This window comes from Pelecanus crispus, chromosome 8 (assembly GCF_030463565.1).
Source record: "Pelecanus crispus isolate bPelCri1 chromosome 8, bPelCri1.pri, whole genome shotgun sequence".
NCBI classification, from domain to species: Eukaryota; Metazoa; Chordata; class Aves; order Pelecaniformes; family Pelecanidae; genus Pelecanus; species Pelecanus crispus.
The window spans coordinates 46,235,933-46,254,998 of NC_134650.1; the positions used below are offsets into that span (position 1 = coordinate 46,235,933).

Consider the following 19,066-nt stretch of genomic DNA (forward strand, 5'->3'; position numbering starts at 1 on the left):
AAGCAATGAGTCAGTGAAGTGAGATACTAGGGCGGCCGCAGCTAAAAGCCACACGAACACATTCTCCCATTGATCATGCAGGAAAACTTTTTCACATGATGTTCAGTCTTCCCAAAAGTGGCCAATGATATACTGGGAAAGTCCCACAGATAAATGCTTCTACCAGTACTTGCTCTGGAAGTCTCCATTAAAAAAGGTTTTTCATCATCAAACTGACCTCCATGTTTGAGGCTGATGCAGATAACATGTTAAGAGTGCACTCAGGAATTGGAGTACTGAAGTCTGGGTGGAAAAAAACCATTCGACTCCATTCATTTCTGCCAGTTTCATATTAGTGAGTATTAACAGCAGCTTATTTTGAGGTTAACACCAAGGTCTTTAACACAGTGCAATCCTGTCTGCAAAAATGCTGCAGCAGAAGCTTGATGGCAAGGATACAGCCCGTGCATGCTTAGGCAGATAAGCTGCCATTTCCCAACACAGGGGCACAACTCAGGTTCCCAAATAATTTGAAAAAAAAAAAATGCATTGCTAACACTCAGATGTCAGTCTACCGATGCATGAGATTGTTCAGTAGGCTAAGTCTGAGCCAGAAACAAGAGCAACCAATACAAGGACCTGAAAGTCAAAAATCGACGGAGACTACAAAACCAGGAGGAGCAAGACTGAGCAAACATCTTCCTCTTAGTAGCAACAAGCCATTAGTCTGCCCAGCTGCTTGTGAAACCATAGCCTCAGGCACCAGTTCTGCATTTACTTATAGATGCAAATACCTGACTGTTCTCCTACTAGGAGCACAAAATTAAAAACTACTCCTTTTCAAAGATTTGGGCTCTTCGAGTATGTTTAAGCAACACTAACAAACACACTCAAGTTTTCACATACCAAGTCCTCAACACTGCTCAACACTTAAATTCGCATGTGTTTAGTTGCTTTGTTGGACTGGGACATGAATGCAACTGAAAGCGTTTGGTTTGTGCTAGAAATTCATGCAGTTTGAACAGCCAGGGTCTACCAAAAAAAGATGTCAGCACCAGGTGCAATCAAGTCAGGTGTGTCCATGTTTCTCAACAGCTACAAAAGGTCCCACCCCTATTCTCATAGGAAGCTGGTAAAAAAGGTATCGATCTTTAAACACAAAGGGTGAAGAGGCAATTCACAGTGAAATGGGATAATAGATCAGATGCTTTTGTCCTGCGAGACTATTACTGGAATGAAATGAGGCATGCAGTACTTAAATGCTATGGGACAATCCCACCTGCTACACGGCGCCATTATAAATTCAGTAGAGCAGATGGACCGGGTTGTATTTTATAGACTAGGTCATTTCCACTAAAAATCCTTTGCTTGAAGAATTGCGAACACTTTGTTAATACTGGGAACATAAATGTACCACAGAGTAACCGGACTTTGATTACATTATGCTGGGTGTTCGCTGTTCAAGACAGAAAGTCAAAAGAAGCATTTGAAAACACCTCTAGTTTGTGCAAAGATGTGTAACTCACCCCATAAGCCAAACAAGTAAAGCAGCACTCCGCAAAGAAGTTTCAGAATTCTTTAATATTAGCTAATGCAATGTTTTCTGCCACCACTACACAGTCTCCAACAGTTAACCACATGAGCTTGCCAAGCAGGCAGAGTATGTGGGATTTCCCACTGAAAAGATACACTGAGTTGAAGTTTGAACTCTGACGGGAAGAACTTTCTATAAAATGCAACAGAAAAAAACCCCAAGTATTAATACAAATAAGCTACAAAACAGCCTGTTTCATCTACTTGATCTTCCATAATTTACTATAGCTTACTGGACAGGCTGCAACGGCAACCAGTTCGCTCACGTTCAAGGCGCTTTAATTCCAGACTTCTGATGCATCATGCATATTTCAAAAAAGACAGATGACAAGAAAGGTATTTTGTTTTTCCTTCAAAAAAAAGAAATCAAATCTGAATGTTACAAACCAATCATTAAAAACACCTCAAAATCAAAACCAGATAACTGCTTATAACCAAACCTTGAAAGAGATCTAGTTATGCTCTATATAGATCTATATATGCTCTATATAGAAAGGGATCTGTAGATGCTCTATATCCCAGCACTGATGTATAAGTATGTCCCTGTTTCTTCACCTGAATGCTACCAAAAGCTAAAAGCATTGCCACCAGAAGGGAAGATTACCTTAAACTTCCCAAGAGAGTTCAAAGCATGGTCCTATCTGCTGCATAAGCCTTTAGCCCTTAATGACATCTGCCTTTAAAGCGTTAATATTATGTTGACTTTAGAGCTACCATACTTATGTTGCCAGCATATGGGTGGGAAATTGCCCCTGCGGGGCCCGTACATACATTTGGGAGGTAAAAGGATAGTCAAAGAAGCTATTCTAAAATCTGCTGAAGTATAATCCAAGCAACAACACCATAAGCCTTTCCCCAGTAGAATCGTTCACCGCCACTCTGGTACCTTCTGCAACAATTCACATATTAACAAGGCTGGCAGAAGTTATCTGGCAAGTCACAAATTCACTGAATTGTATTTCTCCCTCCTTCCCCTCCTCAATATCCACTTAAGTAATGGCTTGAGTGTAATAAAACTACTTATGGTAGAAAAAAGACAACACTGGAAGAGAATTCATAATACGCATGAAAAACGTTCACTTCCGCTATTTACCATCATGACTTGGCAGGTCTTTAATTAAAATTAAGCTCTTACTCTTAAGTAATTGATCTTATTATTTCTGGACCACTTCAGCTATTTACAAAAATCCTGAAACCCTATACTGGCCAGAACACCTGTTAAAAAGTTTATCCCTTCCAGTGCTTATTATTGGATAATCATACCAGTGGGACCAAAGGAAAAATTCTATTTTAGCATGAGGCAAGAGCAAGGAATTTAGATGTTTCCTCATTACAAAAACCCATGCAAAGGAATACAGATCTGGACCATATCAACATCTCTTCGCTAGATTTAATACCCGTTTCAAATCTAAACAGGGAACAACTTCAATTGAACTTGCTTCAATTCTTTTGCCAAAGAGTAAAGTCAAATTCTACTTTAAGCGTGACAATGGTTCTCATTTCTTCAGATGAATTGGATCTAGCATTTCTGTAATAAGATTCTGTGTATTCACAGAAACTCTTGCCTATATTCGTGGGAATAACATTCCTCTATTTGCCTTTTTTTAGGAGAAAAAGCACTCAAGGGCAAGTAGTAAAATGGACACCGCAGTATTTGAACGTAGAAGATGACTATACATGTCCCTTTACCAGAGCACACCTGAGAAAAGTATCACAGGTACTGCAGCACTGAGAAGTCCGTAGAAGAATCAGAGCTCTACCCTGCTAGAAAGAGGCAGTGCTGCACCTAATATCCAGCTAAAAGATGACAGGATCTCAGTTTTAGCAATTCAAACATTTAAAAAAAAAAAGCACGCTAAACCAAATGGTTAAATACTTCTGAACAAGGATGCTGTTCAGTACCTTTGAAGTTAGACACTGGAATGCTTGTTAGGTGTGGTTAACTGCTGCTGGCTCTGCTTTTCCAAGCAGGATCTGCATTCAGCTTCTACACCGATTCAATTAAAACAGTTTGAAATCTGGTACAGTTCAAAATGTCCAACACCTTACAATAGGCATTTTTATTCCAGAAGATATGAGGCCTACTTCGACATTGCTTAACTGACAACTAACAGTTACAAGGTAATTAGTAGAAAAAAAGAGTAAATTAAAAAAAGTGAAGTGGAACGTACTCTTAAAACAAAAACTCCATTCAGCCTGCGCAAAAAATGGGAAAACAGTTCACGGAAAAAACAACATCATTATTAGCTCAACACAAATTTTTTGGCTGCTCTGTCCCTGATGTTTGGATGTACAGTCCATTTCCCAGGCAAACTAATTTAGGTTCTTAAATTCAAATTCATCACGTAACATATGATTAGGAAAAGTAAATGTGGTGGTAATTAATACTGTTGAGTATTAATGAGACCATTGTCGTTGTCTTCCAAGGATTCCTTTATATATTCAGCTCATTTCTGAAACTATTGCAGGTTTGAGAGTGAACCATTTTATCAGAGTCACAAGAACTTTTCAAACAAGAAATGAGCCAGAACTGGAAGCTTCACATTTCTTAACTGGAACATCAAGAGGCATGTGTAACCTGTGGTGCCTCAAGTACCCAGAATGCTAAAAGGACATGCAAAGATTGGCACGTGTCACCAGCTGGAGGCTACAAGACCTGCCCCTACAGCTCGCAAGGTTAGTTTCATGTGTTTTTGAAAATGAGATCATCCCTGAGATAGCAACTACTGACATCAGGGAGTAAACACCTCGAATCCTAGCTAGCAACCACTATTAACATGGCAATCTACTAAAGCTATGAGATACCTTCCGTGGGTTGGGAGGCTAAAAATTAGGTTTTTCATGATTTATTCTATCCCTGCATAGCCAGCATAAAAGCCATAAAGGCAGCTGCTGTAGATCACGTAATAGCTAGATTGCTTGCTCTGTGAGGACTTAAGGACTCGGTTTCAGCCCAACAAGTAATAGTTTTTTCCAACGCATCATTCCACAGATGAAACAAAAATCTCTGAGTATTTCTGAAGACAGCATATGTAACTTCAATCACCTCTAGCAAACGGTGCAGAAAGGTGAAGGTATTTGAAATGGACCCCTCGGAACATCAGCTCTACACAGCTCCCAATACATAGTCTTCAGTTATTTCTAAGTTTTAGATGAGCCTATGGAATTAGCACGGGTGAAAAATAGCATCTTATGCTATAAACTTGAAATAGCCATTGGTGCAGTATTTGGAAGCTGACTAGGCAAGAGCCCTTCTTCCCATTCACAAGGTATCAACCTGAAACAGCCACATAACTACAGTGTCACTGACTCTTATTTCCTTTCAGCTGCAAACAAACTGTAGTCAGACCGACTATTTATGACCCCGGTTCTGCAGCTGAAGCCACATCCAGATCATCACACTAGCTGCACCGAAGAGCTCTTGTCAGTCAGCTAGCAGAGCAGGCGCTCAGTAGCCAAAGCATTATCTTATTTCCCTGTTTTTACAGGATGATCTCAACGAGTAGATGAAATGACTCCAAGAAATACAAGGTGACAGATTCGCAAATAATGTCTCCTCTAGTTCTGGAAGTTAGGTCCTCCGTGTTACTAACGCATGTAGACTTCCTGAGAGAAAGTTAGCCCATGCAGAGATTCATGTTATTATGTCTAGATGAGTGCCTGGATGCAAGTAGGTCCTGCTACATCATTATCTACAAGACATAAGCCTAAGGGGTGCTGTAAAGACAGCATCGCTACAGCCTCAAAGCAACCAAGAATGAATAAAAACATTCCATTTTCACCTATAGCTAAAAAGATGTTCATCGTCACAAGTCATACACAACAGAAGTCTGAGTGAGTGGTTCAAGATGTTGGGAGACAGTTTTGAGACATTTCTCCCTTCTCGGTGGGTCACAAATTCAGCAGTGGCAATTTGCCTATCAAAGCATCCGGATTCGTACAGGCACAGCAGGAGACATTTGGCTACTGGTTTTCATGTGCCCCGATGCTTCCAGCTCCACCTCCTCTACGAGGAGAGCAGCAGTTTGCAGCTCTAAGCACTATACATCCACACAGAAATGAGCCTTCAGATGCTAGGCTCTAAGTGCTGGCCAGAAAACCGTTCTACCTCCTCTGTGGCAAAGGCGTAAGAGACAGCTGAATAGGTATCTCAAGGTACAAAACCAGCCTGAAAACTCAGTTGTATCACTTCCAGTTAAAAATAAGTCCATTACGGCTAATCCCAGGATCAAAAGTTTTTAAAGACCCGATTCTTTAGATACATGCCCAGGCTTCATTTGAAGACAATTTGCACCGTTTAAATTTTTGAAAGTTACACAACCACCTTCGATTTTACGCCTACAAGCAAAAAGCGTGAAGAATCCACAACTCAAGTCCTGCAAGCATTAGCACCATTCAAAACCAGAAAAAAACACGGGCCAAGACAAGGGGCAGAAATGATCATCTTTACAGAGACTAAAAGCAATAGTCTGCTGTAGAGGAGGCAGTGTTCCCCCTACGTAGGGCAAGGAAACAAAATGTTCATTTTGTACTATCAAGTAGAAACCACAAATCTAATAATTACTGACCTACTTAAAGCCAGCCACAGCCACCTCTTCCTGTAAAGTTAAGATTCATATAATCCAAGAATCATCTCAAAAAGCACAAATTAAAGCAAAAATATATGGGCGGCTGTTTTGAGTCTCCTTGTAGTCAGCAATTGCAGCAGACGGTAAAAGACAACAGCAAAAAGCGGTGGTTTGCACCACCAACCAACTTTAAATGTGTCCACCTACCCCAAAGCAACTTGAAGAATCATGAAATCTTTACAGTAATTTTGTATCAACTGTTCAGTCTCTTCACTGTGACACACAATTTATTTTTGAAAGATTTTGCTGTAAGATGTGAAGGAGATAGGAGGTGGAAAGAGGATTGCCAGCTCCAATCCTCTGGAAAAAAGCTGTAGCTAATATCAAGTTGGGTCATTTTTTAATAGGACCGACTAAGCAGAAGCAGCACATTTCCATTTGTTTCTGAAAAGAGAACAAGGAGCACTGTTCAACTTTTTTGTTGCATCTCCCTGAATAAACAAGGTAAATGTAAACCATCAGGAATTGTAACGGAGCTCTAGTTATACAGAAAACCAGGTAGCCACACAAGTGTTAGCCCCTATTCCCACACTCGGCACAAGGGAAACGCTGAAAGGTAACTAGCCCTGTTCACAAAGAGCTCCCTATTTGCATGCCTTTACACATCCACTCCATTCCAGCTTCCAAAAGTTTCTCAGGACCTCAAATGGTGACCACTTCTCCAGCTCATTTGCTAAGGATGCACTCAAAGAGGTTTGCGCTCGAGAACTGAGGAGCGGCATTCATACAATTTAACACACAGCGTCGCCTTCAAGTACCAGCTCAGTGTAGCTCAAGCTGTAGTAAAGCAACAAGAGAGATGAGAAAGTGCTGGCTTTGGGGAAGAAATTCTCCTCCAATTCCGAAGAGGACGAAGAGTGCGGGACTCTTGGCAGGCAGCAGCCCAGTACAGCTCACTTTCTCTTGACATCTGCATTTTTTTCCCCCTTAGGTGATGTTACAACACAAGTATTGTCACAACATAACTTGGTAACATCACAAGATCTAAGTCCACAGCGCTGGAATTTATTGGTGCATATTTAAACAGGGCTGAATGGAGAAAGACATTGTTTTTTTCCACTTGCTTCATCCAACTCCTGTTTTAAGCCAACTGCTTACTCTAAAAGTAGCAAAATTACCCGGCTATCAACATCAAAAAAATTTAACAATCTTAAAAAAGGAAATCTGCATCTGTTCAAATAAAATGCACATTCCAGAGACTGTGAAAGCAAAGTCACCTTTTTTGTTCCCTCTCAACTATTCTGTATTTAGCGACCGGTATTCTTCTATGCCAATTTCTTTTTAAAAAATATTTTTAAAGAGACAACCCTTCAATGAGTTCAGAAGAAAAAAAAAAAACAAACCCAAACCAATAATCAAACTACTGTCCTGTATGCCTTATTGCTGGCACAAAAAATGGTAGGATGGATTCTCCGTCCATCTTAGATTGACATAAATAGTGCCGGAGTTTTTCAGCTACATAAATCGTGCACTATTTGTGAAGCTTTGAAAGCATACTCTAAAAAATGTTCCTGCCTGCGTAATTTTATCTTTTTTTTTTTTGCTCATCTTATTTTGGGAAAACTGGGATATGATTTACAGTCTTTCCTTTCAAACCTAGGGTCCATGCATCTTTTGAATAAGGGAAGTTGCAAGTAGTTAAGTCACTGAAAGGAAGCTTTTTCTGGTTTTAATTATACCCTTCTGCATTCTGTGTGAAATATCCTTTCCATATTTTATTCACGTAGAGGTTTAAACTGAATAAAGAGGGATTCCCATACCCTGTTCTTTCCCCTTAAAACAAAATGTCAGGAACAAGCACTGTTTAAAGACATAGGAAGGGAAGATTAAGAGAAATACAAAGTTTACTAATACTCATCTAAATTTTACAATTAAAGCAGCGGTACTCAAAGAAACACGAAATTAAAAGGAAATTTGTATTCAGGGGAAGACTTAGCATACATTTCTGTCTCGGTCTGAAATTCAATGCTCAGCTTAATGGAATCTGTACTGATCCCTCAGAAACAGCTTTATTTAGGATACTACTCCAGCACAGGGATTTTTGTAGCCTTTAGGTATACACCATCTTTCCCAACAGAAGGGTAACATAGTTATTTGCTGACCAAGTCGGTACATCCTCAAAAGCTGCAGCCTGTTAACCGATCTCAGGCACCCACTTAGCTGGTACTTAGTTTGAACTTTAAAGCAGGTTAAATTCAGTCAAGAATACAGTTTGACTCCCTAATTTGTAGCAGGCTAAGAGCACTTAAGCAGTCAGTAACATATCTAATTACTAACAACACATCTTAAAACGTTACTGTCTAGCTTAATTGCTGGCAACTGAATGCACAAACAGCAAGTTAATGACAGTGAACCACTGACACCAGGATCAATGACCCGAAAGATTAAGGGGGACAGGCAACCACAACATTTCTTTAAGTTTAGTACCAGAAACTCAAAATGTTTACCATCACATTCGTCTAAACAAAACCCAGACTCACCAGGATGCTTTTGTCACTGGACAGCTACTCCCAAAGCTCATCCTCCTTTTCAGCTTCTTCCAGGGAAACTTTTAAACAGATGCTTGTTCCCGAATCTAGAGATATTACACGGTTGTTTCCCCTTCTAAATCGCTGGTCTTCCACACAACTGGCAGGACTGTCCCCTCAGCAGATGGCTTGCCAGAAGCAATCAGTTACGGTTTATACGGCTGCCTGTTGGTCAGCTTGTGAACCCCCTCTCATTTCAGTGTCACAAGCCCGTAAGAACCCCACGCACCCCCTCTTTTCACCCTCAGTTGACCATCCCCATCCTCAACCAAGCAAGCAATCTCTGCCAGTCCCTGAGGCTGCCATTTATCACTAGAACGCCCGTACCAAAGGCAAGGTCTAAAATCAGAGGTGAAGACACACCCCAGTGCCCGGCAGCAGTGCCGTTACGGTGTGCAAAAGCAGGACACCCACCTTATGGCAGCCAGGATAGGTTGCCATGGTGTTGAGGGTAGAGGTGCTGGGATTCTTGCTGGTGCTGGCCATGATGTTCTGGATCTGGGTGAGCTCTTGCCTCAGCACCTGTTTCTGGTGGAAGCTGAAAGCCGGGTGGTTGGATGCCATCGTGAAGAGCAACAGGAACTCATCCCCTGTGCGGCCCTCGTTGAGCTGTAGCCCGTAGTTGTTGATGACCGAGTCGATGTGGGTGAGGGTACGGAAGAGGACCCCGGCCGCCTCTCGGTGGGCAGACCCCAGCAGGGCGAGAGAGACCAAAAGTTTGCTGCGTACCACCTCGTCCGTCAGGTTGGTGAGGCTCCCCAGGTCGGCGGGGTTGTTGGCCTTGATTTCGGAGTCGCGCAGGGAGTGGTAGTCCTTGCGGGCCAGGTCCTCCAGGCAGGCGCCCAGGAAGCGCAGCTCCAGCGGGATGCAGAGGTCCAGGAGGCCGCAGAGGAACTCCACACGCTGCGGGGAGGGCAGCTCGGAGAACCAGCGGTACACGCCGTCCCGCTGCAGCCGCGGGCACCGCTTCTCCACCATGGTGCTTCGCCTCCCCCCGGCCCGGAGGGAGCACACCCCGGCGGGGGCAGCGGCGGCGAGGCCGGGCGGCAGCGCCCCGAGGGGGGCCCGCAAGGCCGGCGCCCCGACCCCCCCCAAGCGCCCCCCTCCGCGCTCCCGCCCCCCCGGCAAACCCGCCCCCCGGGGGGCGAGGGGGCCCGGCGGCGAGGAGCGCGGGGGGCAGCCCCCGGCGGCGGGCAGGGCCGGGCCGGGCCCCCCCGAGGGTGGCCGCCGGCGGCGCCGGGGGAGCAGGCCCGAGCGCTGAGGCGCGGCCTGGCCGCGGGGTCCCCGCCCGGCAGGGCCCGAGCAGGCCGCTGCGCTCCCGCGTCCTCCCTCACGGGGCGGCTCCTTCCCTCAGCCGGCCGCCGGCCGCCTCCATCCTCCGCGCAAGCCCGTCCCGCCGCGCTGGGCCCCGCCGCCGCCGCCGGAGCCGCCCCGCCGCCGCCGCCGCCACAACCGCGGGAAATAATCCCTCGCTGGAAGGCAGCGAGCAGGCGGAGGGGGACGGGGCCGCGGCGGAGGGATCCCGCGGTGAGAAGTCCCAGCCGGGAGCGGAGCGGGGGGGAGAGAGAGAGAGGAAGGAGCGATGGAGCGCCTTCACTCCCGGCCTGACCCCGCGGCGGGCGCCGCCCACCGCCCTGCCCATTGGCCGAGCCGTCTACTCGCACCTGGGGATTGGCTGCCCGCACGCTTCCCCCGCCCCCTTCCTCGCGTACGGGAGAGGGGGTCTCGGCGGCCTGTCAATCGCCAGCTTTTAGCCCCGCCCTTGGCCCCTCCCCTGGCGCTGATTGGTCGAACGGACGCTTAAATAGGCGAGGGGCGGGAACAAGCGCCTTTTGTGTGCGGCCGGTTGCTGGCGGCGGGCGCGGCGGCTCGGGGCTGCCCTGAGGCGATGGGGTCTCTCTGGGGAGGGTCTCGCCGCCAGGCCTGAGGCGGTGACCCCCCCCTCAGGGCAGGGCTGTGCCTTCCCCTGCTCCAGGCTGACCCCGCAGGGGAGCTGCGCTGACTGATTTGGGCCTAGGGCTCCTGTCCTCCCCCTCAGGGCAAGGGTTGTCCTTGCGGCGTGGCCAGCGCCAGCCTGGAGAGGCACCTCAGGGCGCCATCCTGGCTGACTTTAAGTCACGTTTGGCCACCTTCCTCCTCTCCTTCGTGGTAGGCGCGTTCGCAGCCTGTCGACTGACTCAAAGAGCGCTACCCGTGCTCTGTGCTGCCTCCAGCATGCTACGTGCCTTTTCCCTGACTTTTTGGTCAAAACCATCCTCGTTTCAGCCACGAGGAGCCTTACGGAGTAGGAGGGGGAATGGCTGCGATGACCTCTTTCCTTAGCCGTTGTTTTGGGATGGAGCGGAGGGGTGCGGCGCGGCGTGGCGTGAGCTGCTGCTGGGCGCGTGATGCCAAAACCCCGATAAAGCTTTTGGCACCGGCCTTTGCCTGAGCAGTCTCACCAAACCACGCTGTGCTCTGCAGTCCAGGCCAATTTGGCACTTGGCTTCAGATTGTCTTTAAATGCAGTTGTCTTTAAATACATTTTGAAACAAAAGAGATGCTAAAGGCCTCTTAAAATGGTAATTTCCCCCCCTACCACATTCCCACTCTCCATTCTAAACCGGAATTTTGGCTGACTGCAGTGTAGCGATGCACGTTTTGAAGCAGTTTTATCAACTTAAGATTTGCCTACAGGTTGCAGGGATCGGCATCCAGCAACCGGGAGGCGGACACATAATTTCTTTTTCTCATGATGTTTTTTCCATGGGACTCGGCTGTATGTCTGTTGTAGCCCAGTAGCTGGATAAATGACACGGGTGGAGATCTTCAAGTGGAGCAGGCCAGGAATAACACTTTTAAATGCAGCCCCAGGCAGGCAAAGGATGATTCCAGGCTTGATTTTTATACGATTGTAATCTCCTCGGAAGATGGACCGTGTCTTTTATTTTAGCAAGTGCAATATTGCTGCAACGCAGATAAACGGAAGAGCTAGCGCTGATGGTTTTATAAGCACAATTGCATTTTGTCTTGAGTCGATCTTTATGGGACGTACGTGACGCCCAAACGTGGGCTGCTTTCTGTCGTGTGAGTTGTGTGAACACTTGTGTGGGTATCGTATAAGAGAAAAAGGCTTATTCCTTTGGGTGATGGTTTATTGGAAATCTCATTACGCACCTTGCTAAGACGAACTGCTGCCCCACAAAAATTCCAAATGCTGGTAGTTTATCCTTTTTTATTTCCCTGTGGAATATTGTAGACTATCAAGTGCATTTATTGAAGTCCTACTGAAATGCAAAAGTAAGCAGCCAAAGGACGCTTACTGGGGTTGCATAATGTCATATATTGTAAAGCTACACAACTCTCCTTCTGTATTGCGGACTCCTGCTGGGAGAGGGTCCTTGAAAATCCCACAGCCTCTCTGCGTCCTTTCCTTGTAGCGATCCGTCATTGAATGCAAACCATATGCGCTTCCTTTTCCTGCCGTGCCCGGTTATTGTCCGTCGGAGGAAGGGATATGCAGAAAACAGAGGAAGTGCTCTCAGTCCCTTAGGAATGGTTTGCGTTGAATTGAAGCACAGGCCAGGCAGTAGGCAGAAGGATGCTGAGGTCTTTGGTGGCCTTTCTGCTTGCACTGGTGTCTTTATCCCAGCATTAATCCACCCCGAAAGCACTACGCTGTGCTCCAAGTCAGCTATCTGATGATGGCCTGGTCTGTAGCAAGCTGAAAGTTTAAACTTTTCTGCTTGGGAACCAGGTCTAAGCCTGAGCCCAAATGAAAGTTTGAATGAGAATTTTGCTGCTAAAGAGTGAGTCTGTGGTTTACAGCCGGAGCGGAAATTGTTTGTCTTCAATGCCAGGCAGTAAGACAAACTCTAATCTTGAAGTGTAGTATATGAACTGGGAGCCTTTTCTCTGATTAGAAGTGGCTTTGGGTGAAGCCCAGGGAAACCAAAAGGAGCATGACATATAATTCTGTCGCAAGCCACCAAGAATTCCTGGCTAGCCAGCGGGCAAAGCAAGGAACAGCCCTGAGCAAGATAAATCAACTTCGTAAGAGCTCGTGTTACCACTCGCTCGAGACAGCGGGTTGTGAATGAAGGTCGTTCTGGGGTGCCTGTACAGCCGTGTTCCCCGTAAGAGCACAGCCCTCCGGACAGCAGCACCGGCTCCTTGTTTCATCCCCACATCATCCTCTCCCCTGCATCTCCTCTCTTCCTGTAAATTCTCCTTGTGCATGTTTGAGATGAACAGCTGGGGAAGATTTCTTGTCGGAGTAGTCAGTAACTGAGAGCGCAGTTATTTTCCTCTGTTTGTATTTTCAGAACATGTAGAGGCTGTTACTGAACGTCTCAGTCAGGAGAGGGGAGAGGGCCCACTTCTTCAACACTGGACACATCTACTTTAGTTCTCACCTGCTATCTTGAGGGTCCGAATTCTTGTACTTGGATTTCCTCAATCCTCTTTAACCAAGGAGCCTGGCTGAAGTGTTTCTTTTCCTTTAAACAGCATGTCAGAGCAGAAGTAGCCAAATCCACCAAGATAATTTCTTCTTTACATGAGTTTGACACGGCACAACATGGGATGTCCAAAAGCCTATAAAAATTAACTGAAATAATTCAGTGTGAGGTGGGTAACTGAGTCCTGCGTGATAGGAGCTATTTCACTTTTTTACCCATCCACAGAGTCAACAGGAGATGAGAACCTCTGCCACTGAAATGAGAAGGGGAGCTTTATTTAGGAGGCTGCTGCTAAAAGGCCAGTTGAGTTACCCAGATCTAGCTTGTGTCCAGTGCTCCCAGCCCACAAGACTCCACAGGGACCTTTTCAGAGCTTTTGTCTGTGACCTTTTTAAAGTTCTCCAGTTCCTTTAGGAGGCTGTTCAATGCTTGTCATTAAATGGGCAGAAGTTTTTACATGTTTGGCATTTTTAGGCCTCCTAAATGTGGCTTAAATCTGAGCACTTCTGCCAGAAATTAAACCTGGAAATTCTAAGTCTTCTCCCAAAATGACTTGCAAAGCCTGCTGCTGTCTCGGTCTCGCTGGGTATGAGTTAGCTGCGATGGGCATCCTTCCCTCAGGTGGGTTCCACCCAAAGCCAGCTCTCCTCCCTTTTGGGATTGACTGCTGTCCCAGGACCGTATGCTGAGAGAAAGCATACTTCGGTGTATCGATGTGCGTAGAACCTGATGGACCCACTCTGTTGTTTTGAGTGGGAAGTCTGTGGACTTGCACCTTGGAGCTGCTGGCTCCGTTCGCGGTACTCAGCACTACCTCCTTGCCTTTCCTCTGCTTTATCCCGCCTCTCACAAAGTTTCTGCTGCTGAGCATCCCCTTGCCTCTCCCCACACGTCCTTCCTGGCTGCCCTCTTCCAAAACCTTGCCCCCCATTGCCTGGTCAAATTGCCCATTCTGACCTGCCCCACGTCCACCTCTCCCATTCCCCTTCCCCACTCAGCCTCCGTGAAGTCTTTTGATCCTGCAGCTCCACCCTAAACTCCTCCGTCTCCCTTTCTGCTGGGATGCAGCGAGTGACAGGAGCAATAGTGTTGCATGCCGCCTGCGCCGTTATACGGAAGGGAAAGATAAATATTGCTATTGCGCGTTCACTCAACTACTGCTGTGCACATGGGTTATTTCCTGTAAGGTTTCTCGCAGATGCTGGAATCGGAGCTCTCGGTTTTGAAAAAACAAACAAACCCCAGCTTTGAAGCACGTAGAAAAATATCACGTGGGCTTTGGGAAAAGGAAAAACAAAAAAGAGGCCAGATGTCGGGCCTTCGGCATCCCTTGCCATGTGCCTTTCAAATAATAAACTGGTTGCCTTTGGTTTGGGCAGGGGTGGTGGAAGGTGTCCTTGCTGTGACAGCCGCAAAAGCAGGATGGATGAGGGGCTGGCAGTGATGTGTCGGGGATGTGTGTGTGCGAGTGTCACTGCCCTCTGCCGATAGACTCTGGCAGGCACAGACGTGTCTTTAAATTGGGATTTTCCAGGTTTTTTTTCCAGCTGAAGGTGTAAGGGATAGATTTGCCTCTCCCTGAGTAAAGGTCTCCCCTTGATCACCGCCCCGTCTCATCTATCACCTTTCAAAATTCAAAGTGCGAGTCAGCCCTGGACTTCCCTCGCCCCGTCTCCCCGGTGTCCCCTCCCCTGCGGGATAGCCCTGGCACGTCCCTTCTTGGCCCCAGAAGCCAGGCAGACCTTCTGGCTTTGCACGGTTTCCCATGGGGCTTGCCTCAGCGCAAAAATCCACAGTCCTTGGCTGCCAAAAACGCTTCCCCCTGCTCCTTTCCCTTACTCCTTGCATCCATCTCGGAAACCACTGCAAAAGAAACACCCTTGGTTTTCCCTGTCTGCGCTGCCCGTGCTTTGGCCTGTCCCTCCCTCTCCTGCTCTGCACGGCTGGAAGGACGGGGACGTCTCAGCCTTTGCTGAAGCTAAAGCCTCCCTGTCCCCACCGTCCCCGTCACGGGGCAGTTATTTCCTTTTGATTCCTGCTCTGAAGTCTTCCTTACTTTAATCTCGCCCCAGGAAAGTCACATTTTGGGTGACTCTTTACAAAACAAGGGAGTGTTGCAATCGTTTGCAGTTTCCTTTTACTTGAGCTAGCACAGCTGCTTGCCACGTCGGGGGCCAGGTTGCCGGAGCCCACGTTCGCCCCACGCGCCGGGTGCTGCTCCGGCAGCCCGGGAGGGACGTGCAGCAACGTGGAGAGGAGTCGTCCTCTCCTATCCACAGGCTGAGTCCAACTCTCATCCATTACACGATGTTAATTTACTCTTGGCTACAGCCGAATCACTTTACAGCTGGAAAGGAAAGTCTGGAAGTATTTACTTGACTATTCCAGTGACATTCCTTGGGCTGTTTTCACATCATATCCCTCCTCTCTCTGCCTTTGGGTCAGTATTCCACTAACCAGCTACATCCATTTAAAATGCTCAAGGAGAAAGCACGAGGAAGAACAGGAACGTGCACAAGTATTTACCGAATACAAATGTAAAGTTCAGTGTTTCTTCGCAACGTTTGAAATTCGTGGTACGCTTGGTTACAGAAATGCCAGCTCGGGCAGGAGAGATAATGTCATCCGCCCTACCTCCTAGCCCCCCACCTCAAACACTTCTGGGCAAACATCTAATATTTACATGTTGCGATGCGTGCTGGAATTGCACGCTGGGGATGATTTCCTGAAGAAACCCACAAATAACTTCTGAATGACGACCAAAATGAGAAAATTGGGATTGGTTCACGGGCAATTCATGAATAGAAAAAGAGATGAAATTAGCTGAATGAACTGTTCATTATGCATTATTCAGCCAGCTGTACTAATTAGTGCCTTAAGGACTGTTCCTGTTCCCACTGCAGCCAACTCCAAAACTCCTTTTGATTTCAGTGGGAGCAGGACAGAGCCCTCAGAGAATGGGCCTGGTGCCTGCTTCCTCTGCAATGCCTTTTTTTTTTTTTCTTTTACTATTGCTTATTGATTCCAACTTTTTGTGCCTTCTATTTAAAGGGCTACTTCTAAAATGTCCTGCGTGATGATCAATTAATCGCAGGAAAAGAAACGTACCGTCAGTTCCAGAGTGTGTGTCTTATGCCCGACGTGTTCTCTGAAGGGGAAAGTTTTTTCTATGTCGTCTTTTGCTTTGCTTTTGTCCAGACTAGGTGGTACGGAGGAGCACAGAAGCTTGAAATCCCTTTGGGAAACATGAATCCATCCAGAAATGTCACTAGGGCAGAACGTGCAGGAATTACGTGTTTGCGCCCTGAGCCCAGAACTTGCAGCTGGGCAGTTTTGTTTTGGTTTGGTTTTTGTTTTTTCCTGTGTAAGGATAATGTTTATGGTGTTTCTTTCCCACCAAAAAGTTCCTACAGCACAGTTTTGCTCTGAATGTTAGAAAAATATATCAGTTCAAAGTGGTGCCTGTGCCTTTGTCAGAGCTGCCTCATATAAGACTCTCCTCAACAGCAGACTGCTTTGTCCTGCTTTCAGATTTATAACATGCGATGTTGTCTGCATCGGTCTCTCCGTCAGACCACTTGTGTTAGTGACCAGAATAACACGCTTTATGTCTTGCTTTTCTTACCATGGGCAAGCCAACACCTTCAGGAGAAGCAAAACCCGATTCTGGTGTTGCTCTTGGGAGACTGCGATGTCATTCTGCTTCCTATTTTATTCTGGGTTGCAAAGCCAGTTCATTTGGAGAGGCGCAACTGCAGGCCAGCATCCACATAGTCTTTCCTGCTGGTGATGAGGCCAGGGAGAACCCAGACTGACGTTCAGATCCCAGGTTGAAACTCAAAGGGATCACATTTAAATCACTTATCCCAATCTCACTGCAGAGCCCTCCTGTCCCCCCAGCCCAAGGCAGGGGTGTCTTCCCTGGGGACTGTGTAGAGAATTGCTGGCTAGGTAGCAGCTTCCCATTTCCATGTAGACAGGTGCAAGTTTTCATAGAATCATAGAATCGTTTAGGTTGGGAAAGACCTTTAAGATCATCCAGTCCAACCATTAACCTAACACTGCCAAGTCCACCACTAAACCAATTAAGGGTAAAGGAATAATTTCATGTTTCCTGGCTTGGTGGCTGGATTATTTATAATGAAAGTAAAAACTAGGAATCATTAAGGTTGGAAAGGATCTCTAAGATCATCAGTCCAACCATCAACCCAACACCCCCATGCCCACTAAACCATGTCCCCAAGTGCCACCTCTGCCCGTTTTTTGAACCCCTCCAGGGCTGGGGACTCCCCCACCTCTCTGGGCAGCCTGTTCCAATGCTTGACTACCCTTTCTGTGAAGAAATTTTTCCTAATATCCAATCTAAACCTCCCCTCGTGCAGCTTGAGCCCATTTCCTGTTGTCCTATCGCTAACTACTTGGGAGAAGAGACCAACACCCACCCACTACACCCTCCTTTCAGGCAGTTGTAGAGAGCGATGAGGTCTCCCCTAAGCCTGCCTCAGCCTCTGCCCCTGCTCAGCACAGGGGGACAATTTTGCCCACGCCTATCCATGTCGTAACAGAGGTCTCTTTTCTCCCAGTTCTTTTGATCCCTCGGCAAGCAGCAGCAATGCAGCTCCGTGGTGCTGCTGGTGGGTTTCTGCCCCAACCTGACCCATCCAAGGTGGAGCTGCTGGTGGGTTTCCTTCCCAGCAGCTCTGTAAAATTGCCTGCTGGGAGAGAACAGAGGGTGTCCCACCAGCTCAGCCTGGAGGAATCTCCACAGCCCTGCTCTTTGGGCTTCTCTCCACTGACTGCCTAAAATGGATATAAAGGAGCCTTAGAGTGGAATTTATTTTCTTCCTAAGACCATGCTTAAAATAACAAACACCAGAAAACTGGTGACATGCGGTACATCTGTTTGAATAACATGGACCTTCTGTCTGTAATAGAGGAAACTCCAAATAACTCTTTGATTTGTGTTTCCTTTCTTCTCCTTCCTCATCTCCTCCTCCTCACTACTGTATACAAATCTGTTCTGCAAGCTCAGAACCGCCAGTTCGCTCTCCCCTGACAAGCTTGTTTTTATGCCATGTGATAGTTATTTAATTTCCTCTTTGCTGCTAACACAGCTAATATTTATCTTTCCTTATGGGATTGCGTCTCTGTTTAAACGCTGATGTCAAGGGGTAAGGACAACACTTCTTTAGATCCAGCAGACCAAATTCCTGCCCTCTGACTGCGTCTCATGGAATAGGATCTTCCCCTGCAGGCAGTCCCGCAGCAGCCAACGGTCCCAGCTCAGAAGAGCAATTAGGATTAAAATATGTGTTTAAAGTTAGCACACGTAGAAGTCCTTTTCTAAATAGGGACGCTCTCTAAAGCAGAGCCAGTGGAGTCACTGGTATGGCAGGCGAGGTTCAATATGCATAAGGCTATTAAAATCTGCCCCAGTGTTAGCTGCTTAATTGCTTCCCCAGAAACAGCAAGGCTGTGAAAACAACGGCTCATGGCCATTCCTCCTTCTTTTCTTAAGGCGACCCATTAAACACAGACTTTAAACATATGTAAAACGAAGATCGCAAGGCACCATTTCCAACAATTCGATTGAAATCAATACGACCCTTAGAAAAGGCAGGATCTTACCAGGCGGCGTGTTTTGTCGGTTTTCCTTTGTTCAAAGCTACGCTCTAAACCGAGTTAGGAACCATCTTTTCCTCATTAAATTTGTTTCCTTTCAGCACTGATCCTTTCACTTCATTACGGCATGCAATTTTTTAAAGCCCTCATAGCTAATATCACAACTATAGATCTAGGGTTTATTTATAGCCTTAAACTCCGCAGAGAGCTGTGTGTCTTGTTGCTGTGGAAACTGGGATTCTAAAAGTAAAAGGATCTTAAAGGGATTTTAGAAGAG

At 46.6% G+C, this 19,066-nt stretch overlaps 1 protein-coding gene across 1 annotated transcript in view; it reads right to left on the reverse strand.

The window, feature by feature from the left end:
- Positions 1-9,706, reverse strand: part of ZCCHC14 (zinc finger CCHC-type containing 14) — a 51,699-nt gene extending 41,993 nt beyond the window's left edge. The window contains exon 1 of the mRNA XM_009478230.2: positions 9,143-9,706. Within this exon, the coding sequence (XP_009476505.2) occupies positions 9,143-9,706 (564 nt within the window). The remainder of the gene's footprint in view (positions 1-9,142) is intronic.
- Positions 9,707-19,066: the final 9,360 nt, after the last annotated feature.